Below are 22,201 nucleotides of genomic sequence, written 5' to 3'. Positions count from 1 at the left end.
AAGAAAAGGCCATTATGATCTTCCATTTATTAATCTCTCTCCCCACACATTTATCCAATTATATTCCATATTATCAATAGGGGTATGCAGAGGAAGAGAGCGAGGGACGAAGTAGCAGAAATCCTCCTAGTCCACAAAAAGGTCCAGCGCTACCGTTTCCATGACGGAATCGGAGTTTTCGATTTCCCGTGGCTCGAGGATGGCGTCGTCTTTGAAGAAAAGTTTGCACTTACTTCATATCTAGACGAGACTTTTGCAGCCGACTGCAATATGCAAAATCTTACTGTTTCTCATGGTGTCGACAATGATGATCTGTCGCTGGATGATCTACTTGAGTATGTCTAGTGAAACTCATCAGAAATAAATACATTTGTATTTTGAAATTTAAAAAATATTGATTGTATGCCCATAATTAAACATAATACTTATTATATTGACCTAACAAATAAAAAAAACATTTTATAATAATTAGACAAGTTGGAATGATTATTAATAACTAGATAAAGTTGCCGATGAATGTTACATGTATATAGTAAAGATTTGGCTTTGACCATTTCTCACTATTATATAGTGATAGCATACATGTTTGACACGTTTATAATAATATCATAACTTTATTAATTGCGTAGATGTTATTTGTGTTTATGTGATACTTTTGATGGCATTCTTCCAGAAGATGAAATCATAGTTTGCTATTTCTTCTTTATGATTGTGCTATGCAATTATTTCAACCGCGACTAAGATGTAGGAATTTTCATATGACGGAGGGAAAGGCCCATAGAATCCATCCTCCATACATCAAATATCTCACAGACTCACACACCACAAGCATTTCATCCCTTGCTGAAATTCCACTTGTAAGCTGACACCGGCTACATCTTCTACAAAACTTATACGCAATCTTCTACAAAACTTATACGCAATTATTTATGTCAATCCCACTACAAATGAATGGATAGCTTAAAATAGTTTGTTATTTTGGGTTTGTGTAATGAGCATCAAATAAATTTCACATACTACCATTTTATAAGTAGGATTTCAACATCAAATTGATTTCATATACTGACATTTTTCTTAAGTAATATAATAAATAGTCTGGAGACTAATTTAGTTTGGAAAATATTGGTGGAAACTCGATAACTTCATTCACTTCATCGTAGATTTACAAAGTGTATATATATAGACTAAGATGTTATAGAAGTTTCTACTACTCTATTTTATATTTTATTCATCTAAATATTTTTTTTACAAATATCTATATATTTTTACTATGAATTTCTAGATATTTTTATTATATAATTCAATAATTTTATTATAAAATATCTGAAATTTTTTATCCTAATATAATACTCTCTCAGTCCCCGCCAAAGCGAGACATTTCATTTTCACACCTGTTTTTGAAAAATAGTTAAAGTGGAGATAAAATTAAGTAAAAGAGAGAATAATGTAGATGCGACTTTTAGAAAAAGATTAAGTTTATTTTTTATTCCAATAATAGTTTAAAAAAATAAAATAAAAAATATCTTATGAAAATTATATTCTCTCCGTCCTCAAAGAATATTCACTTTGGGTTCGACACGAGTTTTAATGTAAAATTAGTAAAATAAGAGACGGATAGAGAGAAAAAGTAACTGAAGTATTATTAGTAGAAAAAGTAACTAAAGTATTCTTTTGTCAAATTATTCTCCTTTAATATGTGTGGTTAGTTTGTATAACAAAATGTATGACAATTAATCTTATGAAACATTTGCTTTTCAGTACAAAATTTTTTCAGTACAAAATTTTATGTAGTGTTGTTTTGTGAGTTAATGAACAGAGAATTAAGTAAGAGAGATGAAAAAGTAGGGATGATGTTGTTTCCATTTTAAAAAATGTTTCATTTTTTAATGGGACACCCCAAAAAGAAAACGTTTCATTTTTAATGTGACAAAGAGAGTACGATTACTATATAACACACGAGTCTTTAAAAATCAAGAGCCAGACAAGCACAACGGGTTGTGCAATGCGGATGACTTCTCTTTTTCATCTTTTTCTTGATCAAAACATACTCTTAGCTCCATTTTTATCCCGATAACAACCTACAATGGGAAATTAAATCCGTGTACCGTGTGAGTAAAAAAGAACCCCATTAATATCAATGATAATACTCACAAAGAAATAACGTTTATTTGATTCACATCATGATTGTGAACTGAAGGGATGAATACGGTAGGCCATGTGCATCCACCTCCCGCAACCACATGCCAAATGTATAAATCCTAAAGCTTTTAAAAGCGACCAAAGTCAGGTTTTGCATAACAATGATAATAGAATTAACAATGTGCAGAAAAAGGCATGCATTAGGTATAAAAAGCGAAATGGAGAGTTCGGAGATTAAACCAAAGAAGCTGAGGAAGTCCGCAAGTCGCCAAGTTCGCATCATGTGCGAACTAGTGACTCACTTGGACCATTTTGCATTACAGCAAGAAATCGGCGTATCACCAAGTTTGTGACCTATGTGAACTCAACAACAAACTGGAAAGTCACTCGAGTCTAGTAATTAAGGTATCAGTAACTCACCAAGTTCGCACCTTATGTGAACCCGACAACTTACCAAAATTTGCGCATGCGGACGTTTTTGCTCTAAGTCGAACCCTAGGTATAAATAGCCTAGGGCACGACTCCCAAAAGAGATGTTGACACACACACGTCCCCAACATCTTTTTTCCATCCTAGAAAAAGATAATAGTAGGAGCAAAGAATTCATCAGAAAATTGTAGACGAAGTCACCAACCCAATCAACTGACCTTCAAGAGTTCATATTATAGTTTGTTTGATTCCTTAACAATGTCTTTGAATATTTCAATTGTCTTTCAATTGTTGTGATGATATATTGATATAATTGTTAGTTTTAATTGATTATAGTCTATACTTTGCTCTTGTTACATTCATTTGAGTCGTTATCCCATGTGTGTTGTTAACTTTTCTATGATATATGGGAGATGAGCAACTTAGTTTGAATAAAGGATAATCAACATCTAAATTAATCATATTAGAGAAGTGAGGCGTTGTGTCAGGGTTTTGAACATGGAACTATTCGATGTTAATCTTGAAGCAATTGAAAGCGGGCTCAGTGTTGGAGTTTAATCAACGGGTTAATTCAACAATATCTATATTATCATATCCTACCTTCCACCACTTTTTACAACCATCACATATTTTAAGTTTTTTGTTGAATCATTTTATCATATTAACAAGGGATATTGATCTCTAAAATCATAAATTTTATCTAAAATTTGGTATTCTCCATGAACTTTAAAATTAGTTTAGAATATCATAAATTTTGCACTTTGTTTGGTATTTCCCACGACATGTCTATCACCATATTTGACTAACTTACAAAACTTTTTTTTTTTTTTTTATCATAACTGACACAATTAAATCAATGTCGTTTTCTACTTGACTTTTTATCCTACTAGTGTCACGCCCGTACGATGTACGGATGGAATTAATTCCATCACATTAAATTTATATTTTGAATTAATTACTTAAAATCAGTAAGCAAGGGTTAAAAATCACAAACATGTAAAACAATTTAAATGTACAATGTCAAAACATAAAATTAAACAACTTTAAAAATCAATTACGTGAATACACATATTTTCGGTAACTGTACAAAAGTTACATTATTTATGAAATTATTCAAAACTTCCAATAACTACTTTCTTATCTCTAATACCACAAAATAGCAACCATAATTTTATATTTTATTAGTGGACAACACAAGCACTTTAAAATACCACTCACATAAAAAATTTAATACACAACAATAGTCATCAATACTAAAGAATATTAAAATATATAGAAGAGTAACTAAATATGTAGTACATAAATAAATTTATATGATGACAATACCGTATTAGTTCATGTTTTGAAAAATTATATTAATAGTAAAATCATAAGTGCCATCCACGGAAATACAAATTAAAATATGCAAAATATCCATACAATATCTATCACATTTTGGAAAAAAGATAGTACTATGTTGTTTGCAATAATTATACATAGAATTATTTCCAAGATAGTACTATGTTGTTTGCAATAATTATACTTAAAACTCTAAGCACAAACATAAAAGTAGTTATAAATTAAATAAACAAAAGAAATCTTAACCAAACAAATATACAACGTCACATCTTCTTCTTCACTCTTCCGTTCATTTCTTCTGCAATCCACTTCCGCTGCAGCCTACGCATCAACCAATTTATTCCTTATTCTCGATCAACTGACGGTCCAACATCAAATTGCATTATCTCGAAATGAAGAAAATGTTGACAACTAAATATCCATTCTCGAAAAAAACTACAAATCTAATACAAATGGCTATAATTTTATGAGTAAATAATTGAATATAAATAATGCTTTGAACAACATGAAATTAATCATGAAACATAATATGATCAAACACTTCCATAACTGGAGCGATTATGGAAAAAGAAAGCTTCCTTGAACTCCTCTTGATTCAGGGGCACAACTCCAACACTAAGAATTTGCTTCCCCTTCTTTCCTTTGTTTATGGATTCAGTAATGTGTATGATTTAATGGCATCAATATTTATAGGTGACAAATTCTAAAGCTTTTCCTTGAAAATGGCTATTTAAAACTATATATTAGGAGCGTTTCTTTTATTGAGAGTAGTGGACCGATTTCATAGAATCATAGGAATTAATTCTCTTAAATTCTAACGGTTGAATTTAAAATTATAATCATATATAGGCGGACTAAGTTGATTACATTTATGGAAATGATATAATTGCTTAATCTGTTATAATTATTAATTGAATCAAAATTATATTCTTTGATTCTGGTAATAAATTGGTTAATTGATTATAATCACGAGTATATATTCGGACGGCTGATTAAAATATGCATTATGCTCTGAATTGTGTTTCATTTTTTTGTTTTTGTTTTTGAATCATCCACCAAACTTCATAAGTTCTCTTATTAGTATTGAACTGCCGTTTATTGCACATTTGTAACGTCCCATTTCAAATATCCCGGTACCCGAAAACTCACAAATATTTGTAATTGCTATATGTAATCTAAATTCATTAGGCAACGGCGTTTATAGCCTAAATCATTTCATGACATTTATTTCATATAAATATTTATTACAGTTACAGTTACAACAAATGATCACATAACTTATAATTATTATAGAATAAGGACAAAACTTATATATATTTTCAAAAAAGATCAAAACTCGCTTTTTATATATGTATAGATTTGTTATGAACTTAAAAAATGGTTTAAAATACCATAAAACGTATCACGGTTGGTCGTGTAAAATAAAATTTTAATGATTAATTTAGAAAATACCAAACAATTTGTAAATAAACTCTAACTTTTTGGGCGATTCTTAAATCATCTAATTAATAAACTGTAACTTAGAGTGACATACCAACTTTTGGGCAATTCTTAATCATCATCTAATAAACTCTAACTTTTTGGCAATTCTTAAATCATCTAATTAATAAACTGTAACTTAGAGTGACATACCATTCATCGAGTCACCTGATTCATTCTTTATCGTTAGTGGGTTTTTGGTCTGTTTCTTCGGCTACTGTGAATTGTGACGAAGATTCTTCCGACAGATATACTGCATTTTAAAGCCCAATTTCACGCACAAATTCATGGGCTCTCTCTTTAATCCGCATTAAAAAAGTAATCTTTCAGTCGGTTTTCCTCATTTTTCATCTTCAGCCTAAAATTGCACTAGAAATCTAGTCCGATTTGTGTGTGTGTGTTTTTTTTTTAATCTTGATTTCTTTCACTGGGTTTTTATATTAATGTGTTTCACCGCGAGATTCGTTATTGGAAGTCGAAGCCTTGATTAATCATGAAGATAAAGCTGAGAAAATCTGTTATTTTGTTGCTGTCGGTGACCGTTCTCGCTCCAATCGTTTTATACACCAACACTCTTGGAACTTATCTCGCTTCCTCTTCTTGTAATTCTCTTTTAATTATTGTTTAATCCTTTTTGTTGTTCAGTTGGATGATAATTTATACTGGCTCTATTTTTCTTTATTGTATTTATCGATTGATTTGTGTTTCCCCTTTTGCTCTTTTGCAGCCAGGAATGAATTTGTGGAAGATCCTTCAACCTTTGTAAGTCTTTTCTCAATTACTTGTTGTGGCTTTAGTTGTACTGTTAGGGTTTTGATTATTGGATTTGTTGTTTTTGTAGACATTTGCTGGTGAAGTCAGACCATTAAATGTGCTACCTCAGGTAATTGGATTCTTGAATCTCTTTCCATTACTATTTGTTTATGTGCATTATTTTTATGGTAGTTTAAGGTTTAGATCTTTAGTCCTGATTGTTGTACATAATGTTACTGTTAGGAATCGTCTGCTGCGTTGAAAGAGCCTCTGGGTGTAGTTTATTCGGAAAATTTAGGCGTATCTAGTTCAGAAGGCTCGAGTGCTTCATCTGGAGAACATGCTCGTCTCACTAGACAACTCGCCGGAGGTTGTTATTTTGCTCGTATTTGCATTTGCATTTGCCTGCTGAATTGATTATGGGTTGTGGTTTTATTATACTTAATGGAATTAATCATATAATCAGCAGAGGATGGACTTTCAAGTTTATCTGATTCGAGCAGTGGTGGGAATGGCATAAGGCAGGTGACTGATCAGGTGCACGAGCTTGCACTGGATAAGAAGGAAGAAAACTCGAGTGGGGCTGAACTGATTGGGAAAGTAAATGAGGTTGAACAAAGTAAAGCAAAGAAACGAACTGTTTCCCGGCGTTCCAAGCCCAAATCGAATAGACCATCGGAAAGAATAGTAAGATTGTTATCTACTGTTGGTGTTTCTTTGATTGAAGAAGGAACAATGGCTTACACTTTTAGTACAGTCTTTACTCTTTATTAAACATTTTGCTCTTTTCTCAAGAGATTAAGTATGATTTTTTTAGGGTGAGTTGGTAGTTTGTTTGTCAAGTGATCAGTCACGCAGTTTAAGAGTTCTTCGAATCATCTTGCGGTGGTTTTCTGCCGATTGAACCTCATACGTTTTCTAGTTCTCCCTGACCATTAGAAACAACTCGTAGTTTATACTGTTAGAGATGTAGAAGAGCACGTATTTTCACAATTTATGATTTTGTCCTCCGATAGCGACCAATTGACTTGTGAAGTTTATTTATGCTATTGTCTCTTAAACTAAATTCTTCACAGGCGGTTGTCAAAGATAATTCAGGAGAAGCTGGAACAGAGACACAGAATGAACAGAAAATATTGCCAGATACTCGTATACGTCAGCTCAAGGACCAACTTATTAGAGCAAGGCTTTATCTTACCCTCTCTGTGACTCGAACCAATCCCCGCTTTGTAAGGGACCTGCGCTTGCGTATGAAAGAGGTTCTGAAAGTACTTGGAGATGCCTCCAAGGATTCTGAGTTGCCAAAGAAGTAAGTTATATTTTTGTATATGTATGTTAAATTTCTTCCTTGAAGTTTTTGCGGCCTCTAATTTCTCCCCTGTTTTTGTTTTGGTTGGATTTAGTGCTTTAGAGAGGTCGAAAACAATGGAGCTAACACTTTTAAGAGGAAAACAATTAGAAGATGACTGTTCTTCCTCAATAAAGAAACTTCGCGCCATGCTACATTTGGCTGAGGAGCAGCTTCGAGTCCATAAGAAACAAAACTTGTTTTTGACGCATTTAACTGCCAAGACGGTGCCTAAAGGACTTCATTGTCTTCCTCTCCGTCTTTCAACAGAGTATTTTATGTTGAACTCATCCCAACAGCAATTTCCAAACGAAGAAAAACTTGAAGATCCCCAGCTATACCACTATGCCTTGTTTTCAGATAATGTATTGGCAGCTGCAGTGGTTGTAAACTCAACGATAACCCACACAAAGGTAAAAGAATTATTAAAACACAAGCTTTATTTCTTGTTATGTGAGTCATAAGAAGGAAATAGCAATCTTGTTCGTCTTTAATGTAGTTGAAAACGGTTCAACTGTTCGTGCAAAGTTCAAAATCTGATGGTAACTTTTCTGTCTTGAACAGGATCCTTCGAAACATGTCTTCCATATTGTGACGGACAGGCTCAATTTTGCTGCAATGAAAATGTGGTTTCTGGCAAATCCTCCCGTAAGGGCAACCATTCAGGTTCAGAATATCGAGGAGTTCACATGGTTGAATTCGAGTTACAGTCCAGTCCTTAAGCAGCTAGGCTCTCCCACCATGATTGATTATTACTTCAAGAATCGACATGCTGAATATGATTCCAACATCAAATTTAGAAATCCGAAGTACCTCTCGATGATGAATCATCTTCGGTTTTATCTTCCAGAAATCTTCCCAAAGCTGGACAAGGTTTTATTCTTAGATGATGATATTGTGGTGCAGAAGGATCTCACTGGCCTATGGTCCCTTAATCTAAGGGGCAAAGTCATTGGTGTGGTTGAGACATGTGGAGAGAGCTTCCACCGGTTTGATCGTTACCTCAATTTCTCAAACCCACACATTTCAAAAACGTTTAATCCCCGCGCTTGTGGTTGGGCATTTGGAATGAATATCTTCGATCTGAATGAATGGAGGAAACAAAACATTACAGAAGTATATCACAGATGGCAGAACCTGGTAAGACATATGGTAGTTCGGCTAGTGACACCTCTGCTTGATAGCATCTTCACTCTTAAAGTGGAGTTGCGTAATTGCTGTATATAACCATATAGTATAAGGAATTTTATGAGTGTGTGATAATGCATGGAACTATATGTGAATACTGTGGTCTCGGTTGGTTGAAGTTTGAACGCGTATTCTCATGACAGTGAACACCATTTTAGCGCTACAATCTTTGCTATGTCTTAGCATTATTCCTGTATTTCTTCATGGGGCTTTGTATCGTTTAATTAAAATTTATTCTAAGCGACACTCTTTTTTTGCTCAGAATCATGACAGGCTGCTTTGGAAGCTAGGGACGTTGCCACCCGGTTTGATAACCTTCTGGAATCGCACTTTTGCTCTGGAGAAATCCTGGCATGTTCTGGGACTTGGTTATAATCCGAATGTAGTGCAGAAGGATATCGAGCAAGCAGCAGTTATACATTATAACGGCAACCTGAAGCCATGGCTCGAGATAGGCATATCAAAGTTCCGAAACTATTGGGCGAAATTCGTGGACTACAATCAAGCGTATTTGCGGGAGTGCAATCTCTCTCCTTGAGGCACGTGCTTCTTCCATCCAGGTTGCAGGTCCGTCACTTTGAACTTTTCGAGCAGGAGCTGTTAGTAATATATCTTGTGAGTAGCGTTGGATATATATATGATTCTCCACCATTCATTGCTAAAGTCTTGATTGTAAATGATTGAGCACACAGCCTTCCCCTCCCTCTCCCTCGTCCTCTTCCAAATCCCAATTATATTCATTCTTTTGCTTGAATTTGTTGATGTTGCCATTTTGGTTGGTTGACATTCTCCCAACTCTAGGGTTAGTTATTAGTTTGTGTTGTTCTTCATTCTTTTTGAGTTTTAGTTGAGACAAATCCTAGATTATGGGACAATGTTGAACGGCAACGGTGTTATATTTATGAACGATGTCGTTTTGGACATCATTCTTGTTGTGTTTGGTTGTTGGTTGCGTTTGTCGGTTTTATTGGGAGTGTGAACCCAAGCAGAAATGGCAAGAAGGGAAAACTTCTTGTTGAATGAATGAGCTTCTTTACAAGGAAAAATCATAAAAAGAAAAATGTATATATTGATTGTGTTGTCACAATTAATCCAAACCATATTTTACTGGATCATATATTCATATCTTCATGGTTTGAGTGTTCAAATAACAGTTCCGCTGGGAATCAAGGCATCCTTGATGACTGTAACGATGCCGCTCTTGATGAAATACCCATCCGTCTCTCTCGCGGCCTCTTGCACATTCTCGCTGTTTATGATCTGCAACCAACACCAACGACCATTATCACCCGATCAAGAATCTATAACTAACAAACCATTAATCCCACCTTTACATCTTCTCCGATACGAGCATTTTTGTCGATTATCGCACGCTTGATGTGTGAGTTCTTTCCAATGCCGATTGGAATGCCGCCTTTTGCTGATAGGTTTCTCCTGTCTGTATCAGTCTGGTGCAAACAAGAAAGAGTGAGACCACTCCGTGCATCTAGATTTACGCTGCATACGCTCTAAAGAGTAATATTACCTCGTAATAGTCAGCTCCCATGAGCAGGGTTTCTTCGATGACTGCACCCTCTGATATGCACGACCGCAGTCCAATTACAGAATGATGGATCTTACAGTTCTGGCACCACAAACATCAAACCCCTTCTATCACTACCTATTATCTTTCAGAATCAAGAGTCATGTGTAGGAGAAAAAGAAACCTTACCTTTATAACACAACCCTCGCCAATGACACTGTCGGTAACATCAGCATTGAGTATTTTCGAAGGAGGTAAGTAACGCGGCTGTGTGTAGATAGGAGCGGAGCGATCATAGAAGCTGCAATAGATGAACTGAGGTTAGTTACACAGTTGCAGACAAATGGCTTGTTAAGGCAGATTACCTGAATTCCGGGACCGGTTTCTTGGTGATCCCTAAATTGGCATTGTAGAACGCCTCGATGGTACCAATGTCTTCCCAGTAACCGTCATATAGATAGGCCTGAACCTGAAACAAGAACACTAGTCTTTTTCAGAAATGGAGAAACCCTTAACAACTTCATGTCTTCCAACAGTTGTGAAAAATCCCTTACCCTCAAACCAACTGAAGTAGCACCTGGAATAACTTCACTTCCGAAATCATTGGCTCCAGGGAACGTGTCCCGCAGTAGATTCAACATTGCATTCTTACTGAAAACATAGATACCCATACTTGCAATATAAGGCATTTCCTTTGCTCTCTCGTCGTCTAGACCTAAAATCGTGGTGTCCACCTTGAATGGTCATAATATAAATGAAGGGTATCAGTACACTAATAATCGAATAAGTAAGCAACAGATGGTTGTTTGCAGATTTACCCTCATTGCTTTTAGGGCTTCTCCCTTCGGCTTCTCTGAGAATTCGACTATCCTTCCCTCCTCGTCAATCTTCATTAGACCAAAGGCAGTAGCACGCTTTTCATCCATTGGCAGAGCCGCCACTGTTATATCAGCATCGGTTTCTCTGTGTGCTTGGACGAATTTCTCATAATCCATCCTGTACAAATGATCTCCAGCAAGAATCAGATATTCAAGAACATCATGCTCTTCAAATAGCCATAGATACTGCCTCACCGCATCAGCTGTTCCCTACCAAATTGAAGCCACAACAGTTCAGTTCAATAGCCACCTCTTTGATCAATACAGAGACAGGATTATGATCTTTATCTGCATACCTGAAACCAGTTAGGATTTTCGGGGCTTTGCTGGGCAGCAAGAACTTCGACAAATCCTTCGTTCTTATAGCCTCCCATAGTACTTGCATAGGCCCGCGATAAATGGCGATTAAGAGATGCAGAGTTAAACTGAGTAAGGACATATATCTTTGATACATTGCTGTTCAAACAATTACTAACAGGGATGTCAATCAACCGATAATTCGCACCCAAAGGGACAGCCGGTTTCGCTCTCTTTTTCGTAAGAGGATAAAGCCGCGTCCCAGCTCCACCTCCAAGAATGATCCCTAGCACACTCTGTTTATCAGAAACTCGAGTTTTAGCACATTCTTCATATCCAATTCTCTCTATTTTTGAATGATGATAACTAAACACACAAACTACAATGACATTTGTAATCATCAGCGAGCTGCATTAATCTCTCAAATATTCATATGTTCATTCAATTTAAACCAAAATCCATTAGAATTTGAATTAGTTCTCATGACCTAAACCTAAAACACTAAATTAAAGCAGGGATGAATATCATGTCTCTCTAAAAATGAGTAGAATGTAATCTGAAATAGCAGAGAAAGAAGTTGATTGAGATTGTAAATGGAGGAAGGGTTAAGAGAGAGAGAGAGTACAGAGCTGGCATCAGGTTCAAGGCAAATTTGAGAGGAGCTGGTGTCGGAAACAGCTTTGGGGGAAACAACAGGAGCAGCGCGCAATCTGCCTCTGCCGCCACCGCCACCGCCGCCACTGACACGCAATGCGCCGCCGAAGAGCTCGGATTTAGTGAACCTCATCGGTGACGAAGCCACCGTGGCCATTTTGAGTCCTTTGCTGCAACTGTTTAATTCTTCGTTAGTGGTGAAGCTGAAGAGTGTGCGTTGAGGAATGCATAACGAACGACTTTGAGATGTGATGTGAATGTGTGATGCATTCATTGCACACCACAAACTATATTTTCCTATCTTTTTTTTATTTCGAAATTTCTTGTTTAATTTACTCACCCTCTTTTTTTTATATTTCCTCTTATATTGGCATCAAAATATTTCTATGAAATTGTACTTTTTGTCATTTTGATATTTCAAAACAATGAAAATAATTAACTTTATCTGCTGCAAGACTATGAAGATATGCGAATTTAGTAGATATTCGGATTCTTGATTCGTACCTTTTCTTTCAATCCAAGCAATACAGATGGTGAAGATCAAATCAAAAATCTTTATTTTTTTATTGTTTGGATATATCTAAAAAGTACTTTAATTTACATAAACATCAATTTAAAAAATATTGATATTTTTTGCATTTCGATTAACAGTACTCCATATATACAAGGCTATCTACTAAATTAGCATTACATGGAGTAAGAATTAATTAAACAGCATCATACTATACTTTACTTATCAAGACTAGGGATGAGTAATCAGTTTTCAGTTCGGTTATTTGGAAAATCGATCTGAAAAACCAAAATTAAAACAAAATTCCCACACTTAATTTTCTATAACTATCACAAAAATTATATCGTACTCCGTATCAACTAATTAACATATCCAAACAATTACGGAATTACCATCTTTATAAAATATATTATTACACTTATTTATATAAAGTGACACAAAAAGATTTTGTTATTAGGTACTCCCTCCGTTCCATAATAGGAGTCATATTTTGTGTGAGCACTTGTTTTAAGAAATACTACTATAAAGAATAGCGGATTGGAAAAATTCGTGAAATATGGGTCCACTTTTTATGTTGGTTTTATAATAGAGTATGAGTGTAACAAGTTAGTGGAATGTGTGACCTACTTACCATTTATGGTAAAAGTGAAATGTGACTCTGATTGTGGGACGAAACGAAATGACAAAATATGACTTGGAGGGAGTATAATATACTCTACATATAATATTACAAAGAAATTGTTTTTCTCGGTCTTTATACATCCCATTCGAATCGAAAAATTGAAATTTGATAAAGAATTTACACTGAATTGAACTGAAAAATTAAAATGACAAAATTTTAAATTTTGGTTTAGTTCGGATTAGATATTTAATATTCAGTTATTATGTTAACTTTTAATCAAAACCATGCTGTTTTGGCTGAAATCAGCAAGGCATGTTAGCACTAATATTTACTGAAATTCCATCTAGGATTATGTGTTATGCTGTTTCTAAGCTTTTTTAGTATCAGAGTTGAACTTCATATATTCAAGTTGTTGTTTCCAGTTTTTTTTTTTTTCAGCTGCAAGCGTAGTATTAGCATTTGAATTTGGTGAAATGGATCGCAATCGAGCAAAATTGCTACAAAATTCAAATCCTTATTATCCACGGATTATTTGTTTGTTTTTTTTCTATTTTATCAAGTTTGTGTCACTTTTAGCTTCCATGAAAGTTTAAGCCAGTTTTTGCATTTTTAAATTTCAGATTATTATTATAGTTTTGATGAACGTTTTTGTAATTTTTAAAACTTTTCAAAACTCAATAAATAACTCCGGACTTCGATCTAAAAACAATTTATCCATATTAAAATTTGAACATGACGTTAAAGGAAAGGAGAGAAGATGTATCCAATTTAGGTCACAGATGAGTATAGTGGCCCATTGAATTTAGGGGTGGGTCGATACGATATATCGTATCGAAAAAGTTGTATCGTGTTTCGTATCTATGAAAGAATTTCATATCGTTATCGTATCAAAAGTTTCGATATATCGAACTTTCGATATGGATAATATCAATATCGTTATCGTATCGAATAACTGTATATCGAAAAATATAATTTCAAAACTGAAAAATAACACAAATATTAATAAAACTTCAACACAGTAAAATAAATAGTCTTCTTATTAGGGTTTCATATATATATATATAGGATCATGATCAATTGAGATTATTTAGGCTAATTGAGAAATGAGATGCAATATCAGCCACTCATTTTTATTAAATGAGTGGTCCAGATTTTGCCACACAATAAATATTATTAGATTAATTTAATATGAAAGGGTAAAACTGTCTTTTCGCGTTTTAATTTAGGGTTCTTCTTCATCTTTCAGTTTTGATCGACGATTCTGCTGAGATTTGAACAATTGAATCATATCTCTCATTGAATCTATTTTAACGATTTATGATTCAATTGATTTGCAAAATTAGACTCAGACGGTTTCAACGATTGCAGATTTGCGATTCAATTTTCGAAAAATAGACGACCAGTTCGACTGATTTCTGTGTTGATTTTGAAATTTTTCGGTCGATTTTTCCGACTTTGATTCTGTTTTTATGTTCTATTTGTTAATCTCCAGTCGAATTTGTTCCTAATCAATTTTTTCTTTTTTTGATTTTCTCATCTCTAGGTTCGATTTCAGTTCGTAATCAACCGCTAAGTGTTCTTTGATGGATTCTTCATCTTATTCCGAGTCTACGTCGATGAATGGTGGAGGTAGTCTGGTTTGATTTTCGTTAACATGAATTTTTTGTGTTATGTTGGTGATTTATGCTCTGTTGACATGATTTGAAAATCTGTTGACATGATTTATGTTACTTGGTAAATATTCTATGTTGTTGTTATGCTCTCTGTGGACATTCTGTTTGATTAACATTATTTTGTTGTGTTATGTTGGTGATTTATGCTCTGTTGACATGATTTATGTGTACTTGTTAAATATTCTGTTGACATCGTGTTTTTGACATTTTGATCTTGGTAATTTGAAGCATGTTCTGATATTTTGCCTTACATAACTTATAACAATTGTCTAAGAATTTTACAAGAGTGGAGCCACCTCTTTAGATATAACTATAGGGGTAATTTTCTGTTTTAATTGAAGCTACTTGAGAAATCAGCTCATTAATTCTTGACCGAGGAAGTAAACGTTAGTCTAAGTGGATCAAGGTTTTGTTGGATTTTCTTGAATGTAAAAGTCCATATGATATAACCATGATGAGAGTCCTTAATTTGACATAAAAAAAATTGGTTAGTTATTTGTTAAGCAAATGATCACAAGGCCTGATAAGGTTAAGAATCATGGCTGAGTTTGGAATCCATGGATACTTTAGGTGCAGACTGTTTAAACCTTTTTTTCTTAATCAGTTTTGAGCTTTCAAGGGAGAAGTATGGGTTATGAGCTCTTTGTTGACATTCTGTTTCATTAACATTATTTTGTTGTGTTATGTTATTGATTTATGTTCTGTTGACATGACTTGAAAATCTGTTGACATGATTTATGTTTCTTGGTAAATATTCTATGTTGTTGCTATGCTCTTTATTGTTATTCTGTTTCATTAACATTATTTTGTTGTGTTATGTTTTTGATTTATGCTCTATTAACATGACTTGAAAATCTGTTGACATGATTTATGTTCCTTGGCAAATATTCTGTTTTGTTGCCATGCTCTTTGTTCACTTTCTGTTTCATTAACATTATTTTGTTGTGTTATGTTGGTTATTTATGCTCTGTTGACATGATTTATGTGTACTTTTTAATTATTATGTTGACATCGTGTGTTTCAATCGGTGTATTCTAATTAAACTGGACATTTTGATCCTGGTAATTTGAAGATTGTTCTGATATTTTGGCTTACATAACTTATAACAATTGTCTAAGAATTTTACAAGAGTGCAGCCACCTCTTTAGAGATAACTATAGGGGTAATTTACGTAAGTCTTTTGATTTGCGTTGACGTGACTTGAAAATCTGATGACATTATTTATGAATGGTGGAGGTAGTTTGGTTTGATTTTCATTAATTTGTTTTTTTTGTGTTATGTTGGTGATTTATGCTCTGTTAACATGACTTGAAAATTTGTTGACATGATTTATGTTAGTTGGTAAATATTCTATGTTGTTCTGATATTTTGGCTTACATAACTTATAACAATTGTCTAAGAATTTTACTAGAGTGCAACCACCTCTTTATAGATAACTAAAGCTGTTATGTTGTTGATTTATTCTCTGTTGACATGACTTGAAAATCTGTTGACATGATTTATATTCCTTGGTAAATATTCTATGTTGTAGGGTCTGTTATTCCAATTTGCAAGCCTGAGTTGAGGCCTTATGAAGGTAAAAAATTTTCTTCTCTTGAGGAAGGAATTTCATTTTATGAAAATTATGCTCAGGAGTGTTGTTTTGATTGTCGAAGATTTGGAAATAGGTCTAGTGGTGGTGTTATTATTTTTCAGTATATTGTTTGCAATAGACAAGGATTTCATACGGTAGATTCGTTGGATGTTGATGTTAGTGTATCTGAGGATGGTAATGTATCTGATGAGGACGAAGTATCTTCAAAGAAGAGACGTAGACGTGGCACGAAAAGGTGTGGATGTGGAGCGAGAATTAGTTTTAAGTTTTTTTCTGATTTTGGTGATAAGTATTACCTTGTGCGTCAGTTTGTTGAGGAACACAATCATACTATGGTTGACAAAGATCATAAGAGATTTATGAAAGGTAATCGGAGTTTGAATGATGTTCATCACAAGTTTGTTGAAAATTGCACCAAAGCTAACATCGGTCCTACCTCTACTTTTAACTTATTAAAGGAGTTTTTCGGTGGTTATGATGTTGTTGGGTGTACGTTGACTGATGTTAGGAATTGTTCACGTGATATTAAAGAGAACTTAAAAGAAGTGGATGTGCAAATGATCCTAAATCAGATGCAAGAGAAGAAGAGAATTTGTGAAGGGTTTTTTTACAAATATCAATGATCACCTGAAGATAATAAGTTAATTAGTTTGTTCTGGTCTGACGCTGAGTCTCGGAAGCATTACCACATGTTTGGAGATGTTGTAGCATTTGATACAACATATTCAACAAACAGGTACTCCCTCCGTCCCGCTTAAGATGACACGTTTTCCTTTTTAGTTTGTCCCAACTAAGATGACACATTTCCTTTTTTGGTAACTTTCTCTCTCCAATTAATATACTCAACCACTTTTTCTCACTCCTATTAAAATATTCATCTATCTTCATCTCTCTACTTTAATACCTACACCCACCTTTTCTCTCTCCAATTAAACACTTTAACCAATAACTCCTAAAATCCCGTGCCGGCTAAGCAATGTGTCATCTTAGCCGGGACGGAGGGAGTAGTTTATTTATTATATTTAGTAATTGACAGAGATAGTAGTTGACATGGTAGTTGACATAGCATACATTTGTACTTTGCATCATTTCTGATTTAATAGTTGACATAGCATATACCTATAATTGACATTATTGATGTTTTGTGTTGATGTATTTGTTCAATAGGTACCGTATGGTGTTTGGTCCATTTACCGGGAAAGACAATCATGGCTGTCCTATTGCATTTGGAGCTGGTTTCGTATCCGGTGAGAATTGTGATGCATTTTCATGGCTTTTCACTGTATTTGTTGAATGCATGGGTGTTGCTCCAAGAATCATAATCACTGACCAAGATTGGGGAATGAGGCTTGCCATTGAGAAGGTATTACCTGGTACAAGGCATCGTTTGTGTATGTGGCATATTATGAGCAAGTTATTTGAGAAGATACCTAAATCAATTTCTGATAGAGAAAAGTTTAGTAAGGAGTTTAAGTCTTGTGTTTGGTCAGAGTTGTTAGATCCGGATGAGTTTGATATATTATGGACTAGTATTGTTGAAAAATATAGTGTAGAAGATCATAAGTGGTTTAAGGATATGTTTATGATCAGACAGATGTGGATCCCAGCCTTCTTTAGAGATGTTCCTATGGGTTCTTTAATGAGAACAACATCTTTTTCAGAATCTGAAAACAGTTTTTTTAAGAGGTACTCGAAACCGTTGTTCAATTTTGCTGACTTCACTCTTCAGTATAACAATGCCATTGATGCTCAAAGGAATCAAACTGAAAGGCTTGACTATTATGATTCTGTAATCACTCCAAAATATGTCACTGATTTAGCATTTGAGAAGCAATTGGGATCTGTTTACACAGATAGGATGTTTAGAGTGGTACAAGATTTGATTGTTGAGGCTGATAAGAGTTGTCGGATGATTAGCATGTCCACATTGGAGAACATCGAGGTCTTCAAAGTTTCTGATGCTAGAAAGAAGATCTTTACAGTTAGACATCAGATAGAGACTGAGTCATATGAATGTGAGTGTAAACTATTTTTAAGGTGTGGTTATCTATGCAGCCACCTTTTTTTCATCCTCAGAAACAAAGATGTCAACAATATTCCAGAGAAATATGTTGGTAACCGTTGGCTTAAAAGTGAATTACTAAAGGCAGTTCATGGTCTCACAATTGATGAAAGTGCGTCTGACAGAGGTATGCAAACTGTTTTCTATACATATTTCAGTTTAAGTTTTAGCATGTGTTGTTTAAGCCGTTGACATATCTTATATAGACTGTTGACATCTTATATATGCTGTTGACATTTTATATGTGCGCAGGTTCTAACAAAGATGACAAACTACAGATTGCTAACAGGTGTCATGGTCGTTACTTTGGTCTATATCAGCGTGCTTTTAGAAATAAAGATCATTTGATTGCTTTGGATAATTTGCTTGCGGGTATTGGTCCTCAAATCTTTAAAGATGACTGTGCTGGATTGTCTTCTCTTGATAAAAATGATTCAATCATGAACATATATGGTATTGCTGTTCCTGAAGAAATAACTGCCCATGCTCCAGATGTGGTTAGTACAAAAGGAGGTGCAAGTGACAAGAAAAGCAGGATTAAGTCAAGCATAGAGAAAGCAATTGAAAAAGCAAATAAACCTCATAGGCGTTGTGGAAAGTGTCACAAAGTTACTGATCATAATGCTAGAAGTTGTGGCAGAAAGGAGACATGATTGTTTTTTTTTTTAATAGTCAGGGTTTTTTTTTTATTTGTTGACATAGACTACAAATTATTGACATTTTCTCATTTGTTGTTTATATCTGATTTTCATCTCTATTGAAATCTATTTATGATTCTGTTTTTTTCATTTTAAGATTTGTTTTCTGAGTTGTACACCTTTATACAAAGTGTTGACATTTGGTTATAAGTTGTTGACATTTCAATACAAGTTGGACATGCCGTGCTTTCATGCTCCTTCATGTTTTTAATGTGCACATGTCAACCACTTAAAAATTAAGTCAACTATATATATACTGGCCATGTCAACAAGTAATATAATTATGTCAACTATCATGCACATCGTGTCAACGGCACATACCAGTCATGTCAACTACGCTACATATCGTGTCAACTACACGTACAAGTTATGTCAATTATGTTACAAACCATGTTAACTATACGTAGTAGCCATGTCAACAACTAATATAATTATGTCAACTATGGTGAACTTCGTGTCAACGGCATATACTAGTCATGTCAACTATGTTTTAAGCCATATCAACTACACGTACAATCCATGTCAACTATATTAGTTTTACAATTATATCAAATTTTGTGCATATCGTTTCAATGGTACATAAAATTCATGTCAACTACACGTTAGAGCCGTGTCAACTACACATACAAGCATGTCTACTATATTACATAGTATTTTAACTACAAATTGAATCATGTCAACAAAAATTATAAGTCATGTCAACTACGTATAGACCCATTTCAATTACGTTACATACTATGTCAATTACGCACAGAATCATTTTAACAACAATTATAAGTCATGTCAACTATGCACAGAACTGTGTCAACAATAAGTATAAGTCATGTATACACCAATTATAAGTCATGTTAATAACAATTATATCAACTATGGTGCATATATTGTCAACGATATATAAATGTCATGTCAATTACACGTTAAAGCCGTGTCAACTATATTATTTACTATTTTAAGTATCTACAGAATCATGTCAACAACAATTATGAGTCATGTCAATAACAATTATAAGCCATATCAACAATAATAATAAGTCATGTGAATCATAACCAAATTAACAGAAAATATACATTTTAATAAGTTCAAAAGTTAGAAACCACAATAGTAGCTGTTTTGAAATTCATCCCAAAACAAGAAAGTTAACAACATTAAACGTTAAATACATCCCAAATTTTGTTCACTTCTTTCTATTAACAAACCACTTTCTGTATTTGTTGTTCAAACTATTCAATCTGTTCTTGTTTTCTTCCATCCATGCATTTGCTACTTCTAAAATGGGCACTCTCTGGTTGTTGTAACTTGATGCAATCAAGTTGTAGCAATATCATCCACGCAGTACCTGGAGTAACTTTATGCTGCGTGCAGACAAACCAACATTCCATTCACTATCTTTTTTTCCAACATAAGTTTCCATGTGTCTCATTAAATAGACAGCACAGTCCTTTATGTTGGTGTTTGTGGCCCACTTCAAGGAACAAACATCGATGGAAGACTTGTTAATATTTTCCAATATCTCTAACAAGTTCTTCTTTTTGTAGTATGCCTCCAACATATCTTTCTGCAAATATATTAATAAATAAATAAAAGTATACATAAAAAACATTTTAACATTGTGCATAAATTATATCAAAAAAATGTACAGACTGTTTCAATAAGATAAAAAAAAAACATACCAATAAACCAATTTCATGTCCATACTCCTCTAATTCATCCATTCCCTTAACTGCTTTTCTATTGTCTATAATCTCAATCTTACTTTGTTTCAGCCAGAATACTACCAAGTAGTAATGTTGGTTTTCACAGATTGGAAAGAAGACCTATATCACATGGAAGATAAAATTACATTCAAAGAACACATCCTAATATTTTCTCAAAAATTTAATTGTTAGATCTAATTACCAAATCAATGTTTCTCCAATCAAATTCTAGTCTTTTTTGAATCTCATTCTCTATTTCATCGATGAATTTGTTCGTTGCCATCGTAGTATTCCAACTTTCTGGCCGATTTGTAACATTGAAATTCTGCAATTAACATATTCGGTTAAGGAGGACTGTAATTCAAATATTTTATATAAATTTTTACATTACTTACTGTTGGAGTTGTTGTCATGAAAAACCGTGCAGGTGATGTTTTTGGCTTTTGTTTTTCAATGTTGTTCAAATGTGAAGCCCATGAGTCATAACACCTGATTTGATTTCTTCATGGGGCTTCAGTGAGTTGAACAATTCCTTAGTTGCCCAAGTAAAATCATCATCATACACACATGCATTTCTGAAATGAAGTTATTAAAATAACATATGAACAACAATCATAAATCGTGTCAACTGTTTAGAAAACTAATTTTTTTTTTATATTGTGAATATTATTAAAATATACATACTCATCTGTTGTTCCTGTTTCCACTATGTAATAGTAGAGATCTCTTTCATGAACTTCCAGGTATGACAGTATATCAACATCATTTACTTCTGCTGTGTTGAGTTCAGTTTTGTTTCTATCTTCTGGAAGTGCAATCTCAGAAATTGAAGCAATATTCTGTTTTCAGTTGACATAAAATTCATGTCAGCTACAAATTCTTTCTATGTCAACTACGGTTCATATCTTGTCATAAAAGTAATGTCAACTACGGTACATAATATGTCAACTACTCACAGAGGCCATGTCAACTACTCATAGAGGCCATGTCAACTACACGTAGAAGCCATATCAACTACACTTAGAAGCCATGTCACTAATTATTATAACTCATATCAACTACACTATCAAGTCATGTCAACGACACTTCACTCCTTTTATAAAACTAATATACTGTTTAATCTCAGTTTTAGTTACCTCATCAATATTATCTTCTTTATCCAGAGGTTTTTCTCTCTCCGTTTCAATATTTGTGTCATCTTGATTCTCCTTATCTTCCTGTTATTTCAATTGAAACACATTATGTTATGTTAATTATATTTTTTTCTATAATATGCAGAATATCTTTATAGTTTAAGATAGTTATTGTAAATTGTACCTGTT

General features: G+C 33.8%; 2 protein-coding genes across 3 annotated transcripts; one reads left to right on the top strand and one right to left on the bottom strand.

The window, feature by feature from the left end:
- The first annotated feature begins 5,542 nt into the window (after positions 1-5,542).
- On the top strand, positions 5,543-9,610 carry GAUT4 (galacturonosyltransferase 4). Of its 2 annotated transcripts, none has more exons than XM_089063629.1 (9): positions 5,543-5,987; positions 6,113-6,147; positions 6,227-6,268; positions 6,382-6,508; positions 6,608-6,825; positions 7,215-7,447; positions 7,542-7,899; positions 8,051-8,626; positions 8,937-9,610. In XM_089063629.1, the coding sequence occupies exons 1-9, from the start codon at positions 5,879-5,881 to the stop codon at positions 9,210-9,212; spliced, it is 1,974 nt and encodes a 657-aa protein (XP_088919755.1). In that variant the 5' UTR covers positions 5,543-5,878; the 3' UTR covers positions 9,213-9,610. The 2 variants fall into 2 exon arrangements, with proteins under 2 accessions (XP_088919755.1, XP_088919754.1); XM_089063628.1 differs by having other exon boundaries at positions 6,605-6,825.
- A 110-nt stretch (positions 9,611-9,720) lies between these two features.
- On the bottom strand, positions 9,721-12,283 carry LOC148931655 (glucose-1-phosphate adenylyltransferase small subunit 1, chloroplastic). Its single transcript, XM_089063630.1, has 9 exons — positions 11,997-12,283; positions 11,371-11,667; positions 11,015-11,284; positions 10,751-10,930; positions 10,562-10,665; positions 10,386-10,497; positions 10,200-10,298; positions 10,003-10,122; positions 9,721-9,934 (listed from the first exon to the last, which is right to left on the bottom strand). The coding sequence occupies exons 1-9, from the start codon at positions 12,180-12,182 to the stop codon at positions 9,818-9,820; spliced, it is 1,485 nt and encodes a 494-aa protein (XP_088919756.1). The 5' UTR covers positions 12,183-12,283; the 3' UTR covers positions 9,721-9,817.
- Between the last annotated feature and the right edge of the window lie 9,918 nt (positions 12,284-22,201).

This window comes from Salvia hispanica, chromosome 2 (assembly GCF_029641045.1).
Source record: "Salvia hispanica isolate PSC_SH4W2 chromosome 2, Shi_PSC_v1, whole genome shotgun sequence".
In the NCBI taxonomy this organism is placed as follows: Eukaryota; Viridiplantae; Streptophyta; class Magnoliopsida; order Lamiales; family Lamiaceae; genus Salvia; species Salvia hispanica.
This window is presented reverse-complemented; position numbering and strand designations above follow the sequence as displayed.

Excerpts from the sequence above, each read along its gene's own strand:
- GAUT4 (XM_089063628.1), top strand. The coding sequence starts at position 5,879 with ATGAAGATAAAGCTGAGAAAATCTGTTATTTTGTTGCTGTCGGTGACC. Across the intron at positions 6,826-7,214 it reads ATAGACCATCGGAAAGAATA|GCGGTTGTCAAAGATAATTC; the intron begins GTAAGATTGTTA and ends AATTCTTCACAG. Across the intron at positions 7,900-8,050 it reads CAACGATAACCCACACAAAG|GATCCTTCGAAACATGTCTT; the intron begins GTAAAAGAATTA and ends TGTCTTGAACAG.
- LOC148931655 (XM_089063630.1), bottom strand. The coding sequence starts at position 12,182 with ATGGCCACGGTGGCTTCGTCACCGATGAGGTTCACTAAATCCGAGCTC. Across the intron at positions 10,931-11,014 it reads AAGCCCTAAAAGCAATGAGG|GTGGACACCACGATTTTAGG; the intron begins GTAAATCTGCAA and ends TGACCATTCAAG. Across the intron at positions 9,935-10,002 it reads GTATCGGAGAAGATGTAAAG|ATCATAAACAGCGAGAATGT; the intron begins GTGGGATTAATG and ends TGTTGGTTGCAG.